The sequence below is a fragment of the Motacilla alba genome, chromosome 2, assembly GCF_015832195.1.
Source record: "Motacilla alba alba isolate MOTALB_02 chromosome 2, Motacilla_alba_V1.0_pri, whole genome shotgun sequence".
NCBI lineage: Eukaryota > Metazoa > Chordata > Aves > Passeriformes > Motacillidae > Motacilla > Motacilla alba.
This window is the reverse complement of record NC_052017.1, coordinates 36,613,093-36,630,091: the sequence shown is the minus strand read 5'-3', so window position 1 is coordinate 36,630,091 and position 16,999 is coordinate 36,613,093. Positions and strand designations below refer to the sequence as shown.

At 41.9% G+C, this 16,999-nt stretch overlaps 1 protein-coding gene across 3 annotated transcripts in view; it reads right to left on the bottom strand.

The window, feature by feature from the left end:
• The window catches only part of KAT2B (lysine acetyltransferase 2B), a 40,580-nt gene extending 23,581 nt beyond the window's left edge, over nt 1-16,999 (bottom strand). Inside the window, exons 1-5 of one of the 3 annotated variants that reach the window (XM_038163312.1) lie at nt 16,572-16,999; nt 8,138-8,264; nt 3,037-3,182; nt 2,455-2,544; nt 541-722 (exon numbers count right to left, since the gene is read on the bottom strand). In XM_038163312.1, the coding sequence (XP_038019240.1) occupies nt 541-722; nt 2,455-2,544; nt 3,037-3,182; nt 8,138-8,264; nt 16,572-16,793 (767 nt within the window). In that variant the 5' untranslated portion in view covers nt 16,794-16,999. The remainder of the gene's footprint in view (nt 1-540; nt 723-2,454; nt 2,545-3,036; nt 3,183-8,137; nt 8,265-16,571) is intronic. The other 2 variants (XM_038163320.1, XM_038163311.1) reach the window with 2 other exon arrangements.

Sequence of the window (16,999 nt, the reverse complement as noted above, 5' to 3'; positions counted from 1 at the left end):
TCTTCATCCTCCAGCGACTTAGTTATTCCTTTGAATTCTAACAGCACATTAAATCGTCATAACAAGAACTATAATTTTAAGGAACCTAGTAATATCTGTTCCCCATTTAGCATTCAAGCACTTGCAAAATTAGTTTGATTTTTCAACTCCTCTGTGATTTGGTTTCAAACAGTGATGCTTTACAATGCTAAATGTTATCTTCTCTCTCTTTTTTAAGCTGAATAATAAACAGGGAACTTACATGAGACTCAAATATTAAGACTGAGAGCACTTCACAAACACAAAACTTGCAGAAGCATTGTTAGATACAAGTGTTCCAGCCTCTACTCCTTGTTCTTGGCTGGTAAAGCACATGTCTCAAGACCCAAGGATGCATGTGAAACTGATACAGTCTCACTAAAACCCTTAGGTCATCATGTTAAATCCACGGCAGCAAGAACTCACAAAGTCCTTCTATGGCATAAAGATACTAGTGTACTCCTGAAGTTTGTACATGCCCTATTTCTAAGGAAGACTCCTAACAAGCAGAAGCAGCATTACCTGGTATAATTCACTTTATACCCCGCAATATCATCATTGGGTGATCTCAGTCTTCGCTGAGAAGGTGTCTCCAGGTGCCAGTAGTTAATGCGGTTCAGAAACATTTTAGCCAGTTCCACTATTGTTTGCCTTTCCTTCGAGGGTAAGTGGCTAAATTTGTACTGCACAAAATTATTCACACCCTTAAAAAGTAAGAAAATTTTGTTTAATAATTTAGCCATACATTTTACAGAAGCATCCTCAAACATTCCTCACTTTCTCATGAACTTGCATTGCATGGGAAGGAAAAGAAGTATTGGAGACCATGAACTCCTTGCTCAGCTACTCATGCAGATGCTGCAGGCACCTGTGTACACAGCAGGAGGTACATCAAGGTATTTTTAACCTGCTCTCAGCAGCTGATGGAAAGAGAAAGAAGAAGAAATTCCTTTTTTCCTTCCTTCTCAAAGCCAGCAAACAGAGAAAGCTCTGGTAGGCTTTCATAAATCAACATAAATACATAAATGATACATAAATCAACTATCACCCTCAAAACTCACCAGCTACTTTTCAATAATAGATTAGGGCTTATGGACTTCTACTTAACTTTATGTCTACAAACCATATTATTTCTTCAAGAAGTCTTAATACTTCACAATCCTGTCTCCTTGTTGCACTTTGGACACTGTCCAGTTTGAAGAAAAATCTACTGAACATTATTAAAATGGGTGACTCAAAGTGCTGAAACACATATCTTTTATAAACCCATTATAACACCAGTGCTTAGCAAATAATTTTGTTTGACTGAGTGACTGAGTTGCCAAAAACAGAATTGAAAATACTGGTCTTTTTTAAAGGGAAAAAGATTTCAAAATAAGATGTAACAAGAGTTACCCTTAAATCTCTATGCTTTATTTTCTTAAGCAACTTGAACATTATGAAGAAATTGACAAAAAAGTTGCATTGTACAAAACTTTTTTAATAGTATATTTTACAGATTAGGAGCCTACAGGGATTACATACATATTTTTTGTTTATAGTCAAACTAAAGGAGAACTTAAAGTGATGACTTCTCAGAAATTCAGCAATAAAGCGGTTTGATCTTCCTACATGATAAGAAGTCAGAGTTGCAAAGAAATAATTACTACAAGTAACAGCCTTCACATTTAAATTATCCTGCTTAATAATAGAACATCCATTCATCCACGGATGGGAAAACATCCAGCTCCTGTTTCAGCGAGGTATGTGAGCCTCTGCATGGTCTCACTGGAGTTCATGGGCCCACTTGTCTGCCAGGAGTGCATTCTTAGGAGCTTGCTTAACCAAAAATTGAATTTGTCATATGTTCTTTATCTACTGAGAGTCACAAAAGCCTCAATTATTCTTTGGTTTCAGCTTTGTTTTTTTTCTTGTGTACCCTTTGAAAGAGAAGGCTATGATCTCACTGAATTGGACTGTAACATTTTTCTTGATATACAGAAGGCAAGCTTCATTTTAATATTGGATTTCAAAACTTCAACAGCATTTTTCATCACTTGACACAAAGAAAGATTAGAACTGCCTCCATAAAAGTAGCATTTCAAGTTAATTCTCTAAACCCACAAAAAGGTCAGTTTCATTAAAGCCTAAGATCAATGATGACAAATAGAATACAAATAATGTAACTATTGTACAAACACTAAAAGGAGAACCAAGAGCAATCTCCTATAGCCCCCTGTTTGGTCTTGAGCAGAACACCAAAACATCTACAAAGTGCCTAAAAAATGCCATATTTTCAAAACCAGTGCTTACATTTACAAAAAGAAAAACAAGCCACAAAAAATCCCAAAGCAAACAAAGCCTCCAAACCCCCACTAAAATAAAATTTAAAAATACATAAATAAAGAACAACAAAAAAATCCACACAGTAGCAAAGCCCACATTTTGACTCTTTACCTGTTCAATGCTAGGTTTCTCAAACGGGGGGCTTTCCAAAGATCCTTCCACTACAGGTTTTCCCATCTGTAAAATGCACTTCCTCAAAAGCTGTTAAAAACACACAAGTTTTTAAAAGTCAGTATATTTTCATACAGAGAGTCAATGGAAGTCACAAGGGCACAACACACTGTGAGCAGTGTTCGAATTCTCCTGGCTATATATCTGCCTGTTTAATCATCTGAATTCATAATTACTAAACTTCACCTTCTCTGAAATGCGTACAAGAGGCTCCCCTGAGGAAACGCAAGCAGCTAAGTTACCATTCATGTCAACTGACTCCTCCTGATATGTCAGTGAAGAAGGCTGCAGTTTATACATGGGACTCAGGGTGAGTTCCTCAATCATCTGGATGGATTTTGGGAGTAAGAATCAGTACATTGCAAGTACTGGAAAGTCCAGCCCACAGTTATTCAGTAGAGAATCATCCCAGATTAAAACTGTCTCGGCAGATAAAGTCAATGCACGCCCGAGCAGCAATGAAATTGGCTTATGTGTGAGAAAGTGAAAAATCTGAGAAGACACTCCACAAGTTCAGCTTACTTTGAACAGGTAGAAATAAACTTGCTTGGTATCTGCATCTTCTTCTTTGTGGACACAGGTGAACAGATATTCCACATCCAATACAATCCCCAGGAGCCTGTTCATTTCTTCTTCAGACACATTCTCCAGGTGAGAAACGTGAGCAGCTAAACAGAATAAAAACCCAAACTTGTAAAAGGCTACTGAGAGGACCCATAGCACAACTGTACCCCAGGAAATCTCCAACTAAGCTTTAACTGTAAAGGCACTGATCCTGTAACAACCTACTCAAACAGAACACATCTTATCAGAGGTAACTGAAACCTGTGTCACATCAGACCAGTTTGTAAAGGTTGACCGGGGTAGCAACTTCCACAGCAGAGGAATGGCAGCTGCTTGGAATCACATCATCTGTTAACACTTAAGGCTGACTTCATAAGTCCTGCCTGTATTAATATGTTGCACTATATAACTAACTACATACTTTTTTTTGTCCTAGAGCCATGCATTCGAGACAAAGTTTCTTGACTTAAAAAAATAAGTCCAGAATTTCCATAAATTATGTAATCCAGATGTAAGCAGCACCTTATTTCAGGAAAACATGAAAAAAAAACCAGTTCCAAAAAATGCCTTTTTGTTTTAAACTGGGCATTATTGGCTTCGTCCCTTGCTTTCATATCATGTAAGATCAAACTGTGTTTTGTGCACACTATATTAGCAGAGATTTTGCAGACTGTATGTGCTCATTTGTTCATTTCCAAGTGACAAACTCCCTTTTATCATCTCCAAAGGTAAATACAGTTCCACATCTGTAATTTTCAAAAGCTTGAGGTTTCTCCCTGTAAAATAGGACATTCATTTCAAGCTGGTTTGAACAACTGGCCCCGGGAAGAAGGAAGGCAGTATAAAACAAAAAGTCAACTCCAAGAAAGAAGATATTTGCATTATAAAAAGCAATGATCTTAGCTGACTCCAGGCCAATGTAGATGGTACGCATATCCTTTCCTCTGAAAGTACAAGAAAATATCCTTACAAAGAAAGAGAAAAATACTTTTAAGTTTGGGTATATTAGCTTTTTATATTTTAATAAATTTTATCTATATTTACTTCTTAAGATTAACATATTTTTTCAATGGAAATCTGACTCCTCAGCTGGGGAGCTGTGAGGAAAAATAACACTTGACTTGAAAATGATCACATTTATTGGCCATGCAGCAAAGATGGTTGTTTTGAGAAGTTCAGTATGATACCAAAACGTTTCAATTCAATACCTTTATTTGGCTTCAAGTAAAAAGTACACTGTAATGCAGAACTTTAAAAATATGACAGCAACTGTTTCCACTTAAATGAAAATTTATAATATAGTGTCTCAGGCACATGGCCATCGTAAGCTTCCTTTGAGGATAAATATTCTGGGCAGAATAAAATCATTTAACTTTGGTCCTTAAGACAGGTATGAAGGGTTAATATTCCCAGCATTCTGTCTTGATCATTTGCAAGTAATAAATATCCTTCTAGATGAGCTTTGCATTAGAAACTGATAACATACCAAAGAAATCTTGCCTTCAACAAATGAATAAAACATCAGCATAAGAAGCCATTTCTATGCAGTTTCCATAACAATACCGAACCTTGACTACTTGGTGGTGTTTAAACATTTTATTAAACTAGAGAATTATTACCTATACTGTGAATCTAAAAGTTAAGCATATTACCAGCATGTATTTGCCAAAGGGACACCAATATTTTTACACCAGGCCAACAAACTATCTTTATTCAGATACTCACAGCCCATTCCCAAACTCTGTGGCTGTTAGTAAGTGTTTTATTAAAATTAAATGACTGACATCAAATACTGCATCATCTTGACTAGAGTTACACAGTCCCAATCAATGCACTGCCCAACTAGTACACCCTTCCTCAGTTGCTGTTATGCCTGAAAAAAAAATGTAAATATTACATGTATAGTTTGCTAGAGCATGCACAAAAAAGCAAGCAGAAAGAACAAGGTTCAGTGACAGGAAGACCTGCAACTTCAGCAAGCAAGCACTGGAGTGCACAAATTAGGAATGGTGAAAAAACAGATTAACAAGGAATGTGTCCAGCCTATCTCAAAACACTAAACCCAAGAAATACCTAAATATGCTATGTGAAGGTGCACAGTAGGAACCAAAGACAGTGATGGGGAAACAAAAGAGACTGAATGTATATACGGTGTATTAGCATATTAATTAGCTAGTTTTAAAAGTGATTCAAGACTGACAGTGTTTACCAGTTAAAAAATGCACCCTGCAACACAGGAGAAACAATCAAATAGGAAAGAGTCTCTGACCACACAACACCAGGGCTTGTGGCTGGTGGACAGTGAATTGTCCCAGAATCCAATCCAGCCCATGTTAGAAAAGAGATCACCCAAATAAAAGAAATATTCATTAAAACAACCACACTGAGCCACACTGTGGGGCTGAGCACCAAAAGGATGAATATATATGTTGTAGATAAGTAGACAATAATACACATGATCAAGTAGATTTATGCACCAAAAGCTGCACTGGCTTGAAGATAAAACAAAAAGAGACATCTCAAGCAAGACAGTATGTAGGATTACCTCTGGATGAAATAAATAAATACAGAAAAAAAAGGAAAAAAAAAGAAAAAAAAGAAAAAAAAAGAAAAAAAAGAAAAATAAAAGAAAAAAAAAGAAAAAAAAAAGAAAAAAATCCTACATTTTTACATCATGTACAGCTTTAAGCAGCACATTTCCATATTGCTACTTCAATGGCTTTCTAAGAAGAAAAAGCAATACAGCTAATGTGAAGCCCACACACCTTGTGGTTAATCTGGTTTTAAAGGTATTCAGCAGAAACACACTGATTTAAATGAGATGAATAGGAAAATTATCTCAGAAAACACAGCTGAAAGACATATTTTTCCAGCAGTATGAGGAAGCATATAGCAACTCATTTGAGTTATTTTAAATGAAACATCTTCCTCATTAGCTACAGTCAGAAAAAGTCTTTTCTAAAAAATCCCAGTAAATAAAAATACTGTTTCTTCATAGAATACTTTTGCTGGTTTTACAGTTCTGGTTTTCCCTGGTTCCCTAGCTAAAGAATGATTTCTTATTTTTTAATAGACAAAAACCAGGCCCAGCTTTTAGAAGAGCTGAGTTCTTCTACAAAATACAAAGCATCGACAAATTCTGCTGAAGAACAGAGAACTGACAGGGCACATATTGTAAGTAAAAAAAAAAAAAAAGGAAAGAAAGAAAAAACTCTTTCTTCAAAGGCCAGGATTGAAAGGGATGGGTAACACAAGCCACCCTAATTGCACAAACAGAAGCAGCACAGAGAAGCTGTGTGATGAAAAGTTGAAACTAACTTGGCTAAAGTGACTGAATTTTCTGTGATACTATGCATTTGTTAATCTTTTCCTGTGAGCAAACACAGAGATTTGGAATATCAGGAAAAAATCCTGCTTAAAAGTGTAGAAATATGTAATGAGACCAGAAAAAGAGTAGGGCAGAAATAGAAATAAATTCCATGCAAAAAAACCCCAAAAAACAAAACAAAAAGTATTCCATTCAAAGTACAGTATCTTTTTCTAAAGTAAAATAATAAATTATCTGTTGTGAAGGTTTTAAATTTCTCTTTTGCTTTTTTTTTTTTTTTTCATTTCATTGTCCCAAGATTTGGGCAGCAAAAAAATTAAATAGTAAGTGCTTCTTTAAAATTAGTTCTGAATTTTTATTCAGTATTCCCTAAGAAGGATGTGGATCTATGATGAAACAAGTGGAGAGGAGGGCAATGAAGGTGGTATGAGGGCTAGAGCACCTCTCCTATGAAGTCAAGCTGAGAGTGTGGGGTTGTTCAGACTAGAGAAGGCTCCAGTGAGATCTTAAAGCAGCCTTCCAGGACCCAAGGGTGGCCCCCCAGAAAGCCAAAGGGGGACTTTTTCAAGGACATGTAGTGACAGCACAAGGGGTGGTGGCTTTAGGTTGGTTTAGATTAGATATCAGAAAAAGGTTTTTTTACTATGAGGGTGATGGAATACTGGAACAAGTTGCCCAAAGAGGTGATGGATGCCCCATCCCTGGAAACATCCAAGTTACGAGTTGGCTGGGGCTCAGAGCAATGGGATCTAACAGAAAGTATCCCTGCTGACTCTAGAGGGGCTGGACTAGATGATCATTAAAAGGTCCCTTCCAACTCAAACTGTTCTGTGATTCTGATATATAGAGAAACAGCCATCAACTATTATTTTGGATAAGTATAAATTTTTAAAATAATAATACAGTGATTCAGCACTGTTTTTCAGGCTGTGTGGGTATTGTTATTTATTCTAAGTTATTTAGAATAAATAACAATAAGTTGTTTTTTTCATATTGTTATTTATTCTAAGTCTGAAAAACAAAACCAAAAACCACAACACTATTTAACTGTGGATTTTGAGCAGTTGCTTCCAAGACATGCAAGCTGTCTGCACAATAACTCAGAGCATGCTAAGATGTACAACCCTAGTTTTATTTTCTATGACTCAGAAAACACACAGTTCGTTTTTGCAGGTAGGATTACCTGTTTTAGCGGTGCTTAAGAATATTTTATACTTTGTTCTAAAGTAAGGAAACATAATACAGCCTACAGGAGAGAGTCATTCACCTTGTAAGGAAGGCAGCTGGCAGATAAAGCTATGTAAGGTTAAGGCATATGTAACACAAAGTATTAAAATTGCTATGGATAGCTTAATGGTGCTTTTGCACTTTAACAACTTTGAATGTCGGTGTTGTTAGAAGTTGCACTTTAGCTGGATTTCTTTAAAATTAATTTTAGGATTATTTCCACATTAAACTTATCTTTTAAATATTAAACATATTTAAATCCAAGCTATTAACATTTACATCTAATCGCAACTCCTATTTCTAGCATTGACTGGAAATGTTGGGGTGAGGGCTCCCGGAGCGCAGGAGGAGGAGGAGGAAGAAGAAGAGGAGGAAGAGGAGGAGGAAGAAGAAGAGGAGGAAGAGGAGGAAGAGGAGGAAGAGGAGGAAGAGGAGGAAGAGGAGGAAGAGGAGGAAGAGGAGGAAGAGGAGGAAGAGGAGGAAGAGGAGGAAGAGGAGGCTCACCCAGCGCGTGGCTGCAGCTGCGGCAGGGCTCAGCCAGGCTGACCGCCGCCTGCTGCAGCTCGGCCCGCGGCGGCGTGGGAGGCGGGTTCGGGTTCTTCCAGCCATTGCATTTACAGGATTCCTCGGCCTGAAATCAGAGCAAAGGGATATCGATCAACGCCACAGAACACCGGAACGTGCTGGAACTGCGTTATTTCAAAACCAATAAAAAATAATTACAGGTTGCTTTTGCTGTTGTTTCGTTTGCATTTTTATATACCACAGTAATTATTTCTTTATTTTCTGGAAATGATCAGAAACAGAATAGTATCCCAAACAGAGAGATTAGCAGAGTTTGGTAAGCAGAATACATAACCGACCCTGCCTAGCTCCTTTACAGACAGCCGTCATTCTACTGAAAAAAATATTCAATTATTTCCTAGTAAACCAACATTTACAGATCCTGCCACTGAGACATTTAATTATTTAAACTTTAACAGGTTGCCTAACAGGCAGCACGTTTGTCACTTGCCTCATCAGCTACACTGGCACCAAGGAATCACACAGCAGAAACCAAGCCCAAGCCCATGTCAACCCAGGCAGGGTTAACTAATGCTGAAATAACCAAGCAATAAACGCACTATTGGAAAACGCTGTTTAAGGCAAGGAATGCTTGGTCACAAAAGCAACAGATGCCAAAGACAGTGGCACTTCCACTGCAACCTGCTGCTTTCCCTAGGAAGTTTACTTCAGCTCACTGAGTGTGAAACAACCACCAAGAGAATGCAGCTAAAAGGGAAGACCATGAAGGGAGAGGTTGGGACTTTGGTAATGGTGTCTCAAGTCATTCAGAAGATCAAAGTACCAATTCCAGTTATCCAAAGAGCAGCTTCACAGGAGGGGATTTTCTTCTGCATGTCCAAAAGATCTTGGGTATTCTAACATCATTTGTACTCCTATTTGAAGATCTAATTGGAAAGAAAGCCTGCTTTTCTACTCTTCAGAGATGTCTGTGCACCGGGTTGTAAAAAGATGCTCGTGAAATTGCACTGCCGAGACCTCAGTGAGGAAAGTATGCCAATTGCTGCATAATATTTATGGCTGAAACAATCTTAGTAGGAAAAATTGTGATGGTAATATATGCAGCACTAATGTATCATTTTTCAAAACTGATTCTGCATGCATTTAGTGTGATCTATTTCAGGAACCTATTTCATTTTCCTTTTAAGTTTCCAAATCCCATCCTACCTAAGGAAGAAGAACCCAGGAGAAGCAGAAAGGATCACAGCTCGACAGCTCCTAACACTGAAGGCTTTGTAAATGGCTGGTAAATTGTTCTTTTAAACTCATTTCAATATTCAGCAACCTGAGAACCAAGAAAACTGCTGCCTGCAGTTTGCTGAGCACCACATGATGTTTTTACCATCTCTGAGGCTTAAGCATTTGTCCAGCTGGGCTCCTGGCCCTGGGTGCCACGGCCTCTGCCTGGCCCGGGGCGGTCTGGCAGGCACCAAGGGCTGTGAGCAGCATTTTCTGTAGGCACCGGGGTGACTCAGAAATCCACCTGCAAGTGCCCAGCAAAACCATCTCTGCATATTTCCCTTGAAAAAGGGACAGCCTGCATGGCCTGAACCTCCTGGCTCTCCAAACTCACTGCAGACCGCCTGCCAGCCCATGCATTTATAAAGTGAAATCAGTGAGGCTTCAGGATGAAGTGAGGGGAAGATGAAAACAAATTTTTTTCCTAAGTCTCATAAAACACAATCTGAAAAGATTTATGGTGAAGTTTATGTTCTTTTCCTATCGTGTTTTCTGTGAGTAATGTGATTGGCAGAGAACTGAAGTGTAATTTTATGGCAGAAGCCGTCGCTTACAGTTTCACAGGCACCGAGCCAGCTGTGTTTTCATCCAGCCCCACAGGCACTCCAAACTAAATGGACTTGAGGCATCAGAGACTGAGGGATACCTGCGAAGCACAGATTGCACCTTGCACCGGTGCAAGGACTCTGGACATCTGGGTGATGACACAAAACCCCTTATTTTCAATTAGCTTCCCAATGCAAAACCAGTGCCAAATAAACTACACACATTTGCTTTGCGAGAAAGGCAACGTTGCCATGAAAGTTTTTGCATTTAATATGAGGCTACAGAAACTGTCAACGAAAAAAGAAAAAGTCTGAAAATGAGATTATTGACAAAAAAATGCAAGAGACAATTGTGAAGGAGTTGTCAAACGAAAAAAAGATTGAATATTATATTAGGGAAGTAAGATTTGACCCTTCCCATGCAGCTGTGTGGATAAATGTTCAACACTGTAAATTACTGACATATCACCATGCTTATTACTTATTGCCTTAAATCATGCCACAATGAAGCATATCCAGAAGTCCCTCCTAAAAACAGGCACAAGCTTTTTGAGATTTTTTTCCTCTGAGTGGAAGCAGTATGTCACAGAAGCTCACCAAACAATGTTTACTATCAAGCCAAAAAACTATAAACAGTGAGTAACTATGCAAACTTTAGTGTCACACCATAATTAACAGCAAAGATGCAAACAGATGTACGAATCGTGATAACAGCTCAGTTAAACTGACAAAAATAAATATCAACCCACCCACAGAAGAACAAAACCGGCATGCTCGATGACAATTTTTTTCTGCTCCTGTTGGTATTTCCTCACCAGATCTTTTTGCAACAGCTGTTAATTGGTATTGTTCGAATTATTCTAGAGACTTTAACCAACCAACCACTCGGGTGGATTTTTTTGGTTAATCTCAATAAAACACCAGAATCAGCATAAATGTTCTGTTAACCAAGCCAAAACAGAACCTAAAAAGGTCCTCTTTAAAATTAATTTTCATTGTAGATGTTGACAGTGCAAGTATTTTGCAATGAATATGCAATGTGCATTCCTCAGTGGCTTAAATTGCTGAGCTGTTTTAAATGTTCCACAGCATTTTGCTCATTCAATCCTTTCTTTGACTATCTTCAGCTTTTTCCTTTCTTCCTTTTTTTTTTCAAATGTCATTAATGTGCTTTTCATTACAAAATAAAGTATGACTTCACCTCTGCAAAAACTTAATGTAAGATCAAAACAGTTTTGAGGGAAGGAAGGAAAAGTATTTGAACTAGCACATCCACTCCTTGAAGCCTTGTTTTCTGGGACATCTGCAGAGCTTTGATAAATCCACTGTAGAACTGCAGATGGGGACTTCTGCCCTAATGAGGCCTGAAAAATAATGACCATCATCTTTTCAGGCCCAGGGATCATGAACACCACGCCTTCATTGGTGGTTTTAATAAAATTGGAGGAGTGCAATAAAAGAAAACACAACAACTACATGCTGTTGCCTTCCCTCCTCCCTGCAAACAAACAAACAGAAAAAGGCAACTGCAAAAAAAGAAAAAGAAATTGCAGAAATTATGTAGATTTTGCACTGCATGACACAATTTCAATTTTCTTTTTAACTCCTTCCATGTTTGTTGGAGTGTTACAATGGGAGAAATCAAACTGTCCAGCAGTTCTGGGCAGTGAAAACTATAACTCTAGGAAAAATAAAGTGATTTTTTCCTTTAGAATACTGAACAGGTACTCACTTATATGTCAAATATGGACCATGAAAAAATACAGCACATTTTAACACAAATTGTCAGTATTGTCTTTAAAAAAGAAGCACCTGAAAGTTACAATATTGCACATGTCTCAGCCCCTTTTAGGTGAGTTTCAGCTCTACAAATAAGAGTAAGTTAAGAATGTTACAATAAGCTATTGACTAAAATATCCCTCCCCCTCTTTGGATAGTGAATGTGCAAACTTCAAGCTAACTTAATTATAAGGTAAAAGACCCCAACAGTTCTGAGTTTCAAATAGCTGTCATGCAGGATTTTCCTTCCCAGCTAAAAATCATACAGGTTACCCTATTTGGTAATTGAGAGGCAAAACAGGCTCAAAGATTATACACAGAACATTACAGATCTTCTCTATTTCCAGCAAGTATAATTACTCTAGAAAACATCTTCTTCCTCCCAACACAAAAGCTGTATAAAATACCCTATAAGCTTTTTCCTGCTGGCAGCAAGCTCAAAATGATAACTTTATCAAAGAGTATCACATAAATTATAATAAATACATTGATATATTTAAATAATACATTTTTCCTACTCATATGTTCAGTACCCAAGAACCAGACAGCTGGTCACTACTCAAAGAGTCATTCATATATATCAGGAAATTAGCTGAGCCATTTAACTTTAACAATACAAAATAAGCAGTTTAGTGGGCAGCTTAAAGGGCATGTTCTTTATTTATTGATTGATCCAATTATTTTATTCCCTGTACTTTCCAGTTTCACTTACAGAAGAGAAGTAGGCTACCATATAAAGCTTTTATTAATAATAAGCACCCAGTTCCTACCTTGTAAAGTTAATGGTACATCTCCTATTTAAAGGAAGATGCTTTAATTTGGCCTGTAAGACATTATAAAACAGATTCACTCCACAATGAAAGTGATAAGAAAGCTTTAGATCACTTTTTTGTCTCCTATACACTTCTACAGAAAACAATACATTTTAAGTTGAGCTTCAAGGAGCTGCACTCCTGCTATACAGAGCCCAGCAGTAACAGGGCCAAATTGGCCTCATCTTAATCTGCCTCATAAAAATCAGGAAATAAAATATTTTATTATGGAAAAGGTGGTACAAGTTTACCTTATGAACTCTCTTTTTTTTTTTTTTTTTTTTTTTTTAATGTGTGGGAAAACTAGAGGTGAGTCTAGAATGAGATGTGGGAAGAAGTGCTTCAAGAAAGGATCAGCAGCTGGTCTGGAGCCTGGGGCTGGGATTTTACTTCCACATCTGCCCATTGCTCACCTGCTGCAGGACCTTGGCCAAGTCATCTCATCACAACCCTTCTCACTCTGTCTACTTTGCTTATCTAAAGCAAAAAGCTTTTCTTCAAGGAGGTATTATTCTTTGTGCGTGAGTTTTAATTATATCTGTAAACACCCAGGCATTACTGTAAGATATGTATAATGAAAAATAAACAAGTTTACAGAAAACTTATTGTACTAAAATAGTACATATTTCACCTTATTTACAAAAAAAGCTCCCAGTGAGACTGGAGAGAGAGTTGTATTTTCACATATTGTAAACCAATAGGGAAAAAAATGCAGAGGAGGCTTCCTCCTACATCTTCATTAAATATATTTATGTGTGTAAGTCACACAGTGCTGCTTTTATATAAAATGCTGCAAGCTCACATGCCTAATGCTCAATTTCACAGTGGTACAAAACCAAAATTATGTATGCAGCCATTCATACACACACACACAGAGAGCAAGTGCCAAACACAAAACCCCTCACAGCACACAGCACTACTGTGTACCTCCAAAAGTCATGAAAACTGTACCAACTCCTCTTATATATCTTGTTCAGAATGCCACCCTCCTCCTTCAGACTTGGGCTTTTAAAAAGGTTTTTTACTAAGAAGAGCCTGTTCTATGCCTTCCACCCAGACTTTTCTCACAGAGGAACAAGTCAAGTGGAGCAGCTCAACAGCTACAACTCTCCTGTCCAGTTCTATTATCAGGAAAAAACCCAAACTCCATATTTGTCCAGTCTCAGCTCCCTAAACTTCAGGCTCATTCTGCTCTGGATATGTCCACACCAAATATGCATTTACCAGCAGTCTTTGTCCATGTTTCCCATGATGAAAAGGGATGGGTTGTAAAGAAGGACCAGGAGGTCCTTCTTGAGGGACCAAGTACCCTGCCCCAGAGCAGTGCCTTTTACTCCTCTGCACAGCATTTCTGCTGTCATCAGTGAGATTCACCCCCTCTGCACGGTCACTGACTTCTCCACCTTCTTGTGTTCTGACTTTAGCCCTAGCAGACAGGTGCTTCCTGGCTGTTACTCCAAACATCTCTGAGGCTGAGCTCCTAATAAATTCTGCATGCTGAATTTTGCAATGAAACTCACGTGGGAGAAGGTGATTGGTGTTAAGGATGCTGTTACATATTTTAGCACTCCAACTTGTACAGCTCCATGGAGATTTACATAAGATCCACGTATAGTCACTACTTGAATGAGAGCAGATGTCCCCATCGGAGATGGTGAGAGTGTTTGCCTCCTGTCACTCTTTTGCACTCACACACACAAATGCAAAATCAATGAAAGAGAAGTTGAACCCAAAGTAAGAAAAAGTTTAAAGTTACATACTGCACTGCTACAGTTGGCAAACCAGCTTCTCTAGGCTACAGTTTCCAGCAAACCGCTAATGTTACAAGCCAAGAAGTGTCCTTCTGGAGCACCTGCCAGGTGCTCAGGAAAAAAAATAAAACATTCTTCCACCCTGCACCATCCTTCCCACCTTATCCCACAGGAGAAGCTTGCAAGGAGCTTCCCGTCTGCTTACTTGTTTCTGTTACAAGATCTGAAAGCAAGCTGCCTGCCGCTGTAGAGAAGTCAAATGGTAATTTTAATCTGAACACAGTGCAGTATTTAGTGCTGGAACTGTGCCTACATCCTGGCAGGAGGAAGACCCCCTGACCATGGTCCTGCTCCATTCATCACTGCAGTGATGGGACCAATGGGACACGCATCCAAGACCTGTCACAGATGAGGGCCAGCAAGGACGCCCAGCAGAGCACTGGCAACAGGAGCTGTTCCTGCTCTGTACCCCATCACCAGAGTCCTGCAAGACGGAAAGAGGAGCTGATAGCAGGCCACAGTGTGCCCTCCTCCCCTCCCAAATGGTGCTCACCCCCCTTATCACAAAGCACCTGCAAGAGAGAGGCTGGTGAGCCCCCAAAAAAGCAAAGGGTTTCAGAGGAGACAAGGCTTCTCTATAGCACAGCAATCTCTGTGGGCAGAGCACTACAGGAGAAGGCTTTCACCCTCAAAAACAGGGTCTGGAGGTGCAAAAGCACCAACCAGGGAAGAAAAAAGCAATTCAAACACACACACACTTCCCTAACAGCCCATGAAAAATTTGCCCACTTCACAACCAGCTTCATTTATTAGCAAGCCTCGGTAACATGAAAATATGGGGGTGCAAAGGGGAATTATCACTAGGAAAGCTTCAAACCATATCACTCTGCCCACATTTAGTGCTGCAAAGCTCAAGTACAGCAGCTTGTCTTTAACCTTATTGGCACAGGTGTAATCTTGCGCTGTCCCATGCGTGTAGGTGCCCGCACATGTGGAAACAGCTAAGACGCTGCAATGTGTGGCTTCTGTAATTTGCCCTCCCATGGCAGCATCGCGCCGTGCCCTCAGCATACAGCTAAATCTACAGAGCCGCGGTGCAATGATGCTCCGTCTCGTTTGTTAGCTTGGCCTCTCGCTTAACATCTGCCAAAGTAGAAGAACAGAGAAAATAAGATGCACTTTTTTCACAAACAGCTACTCTCAAAGCTGAAAGCATTACTAGAGGATCTGACATCAGCACTGCCAATCTAAATATGTCAGCCCCGTTGTGCATCCAGAAATTGCCTTGACAGCAGCAGCGCAGCCAGCGGCCCGTGCTCTGAGCACAGGCGACAATGCCCGCGGTCAGACAGAGCTCTGAAGGCGGGAGCGACAGCTCTGAGCGAGTTCCCTCTCTCTATAATAAACAGGCGAGTCCTGCTTCTCCCACCAAGAAGAAAATCGCAGGTGGACCGAAAGTGCTCGTGATGGGAAATCAGGAGCAGCACTCCTGAATGCGAGCGCCGGGCAGACACGGAGCAGAGAACCCCGCTGGGGCAGGGTACAGGTGGACAGGGGACCGCGCCGTCCGCTCGGGCACCCACACCGGACACCGGCGCTACGTGACCGCCGGGGACACAACTTTCCCAAGCGCGGAGGCCGCGCCCCATCTCCCCTCTGCCAGAGCTGCCGGCGACAGTGTCAGCTCCAGGGCGGAGCAGCGGCTTCAGCGGTGTCAACAGCTCCGCGCTGCGAGACCGCGGCCAGGGCCGGGCTGGAGCAGCGCCCGCCCGGGGTCGGGGCCGCGACCTCCAGGCGGAGCAGAGGGGTGCCCCGCTCCCCGCCCGGGATGTTTATGCGGAGAGCGCCGAGCAGCGCTGCTAACCCAGCGCTCACCGCCGGCACCGGGAGCCGCCCCGCTCGCCGCCGCCTCCCGCGGAGGGACGGACGGAGCGGAGGGAGCGGCGGCGCCGGGACGGGCAGCTCCCCGGGCGGGAGGGAGGCGGCGCTACCCGCGCGGTCCCGTATTCGGTGCGCGCGGGTTTAATTTCTGCGGCCACCGGCCGGAAAGCTCCGGGGGGAGCAGGATCCACCGGCACCGCCGAAGCCACCACTTCCTCGGGCAGCGCCGGGCGGCAGCCGGGCCGCCCCCGCGCCCGGCAGGACACGGCCCTTCCCCACCGCCTCCCTCCCTCCCTTCCTCCCTCCCCTCCCGTCAATCCCCACCCTCCGTGGGCGGGGGGGCTCCCGCGGCCGCCCGGCCGGGTACCTTGCAGGCGGAGTAGACGCCCAGCTTCTCCAGCTTCTTGGCCCGCGGCGCGGCGCGCAGCTGCGCCTTCTTCCCCGCGGTGCGCGCCGAACCAGCCCCCCCGGGGTTCTCGGCGGCGCTGCGGACCGGCCCCCCGGCGGCCACCCCCGCGGCGACCGGGGAGCCCTGCTGCGGCCCGCCGCCGCCTGCCGCCCCGGCCCCGCCGCCGCCAGGCTCCGCCATGCCCGCGGCGCGGCGGCAGCCGCCCGTCCGTCCGGCCAGCCGGCGCGGCGCGGTGCGCCCGGCCTTAGACCCTCCCCTTCACCGCTCCGCCGCCGCCGGCTGCTCCCCGGGGGGGGCGGGAGGAGGGACCCGCCGCTCCGCGGGCGGCTCCTGCCCCGCCGGCGGGGGTGGGGGGGCCGGCACCCGCCTCCCGCCGCTGCGCACCG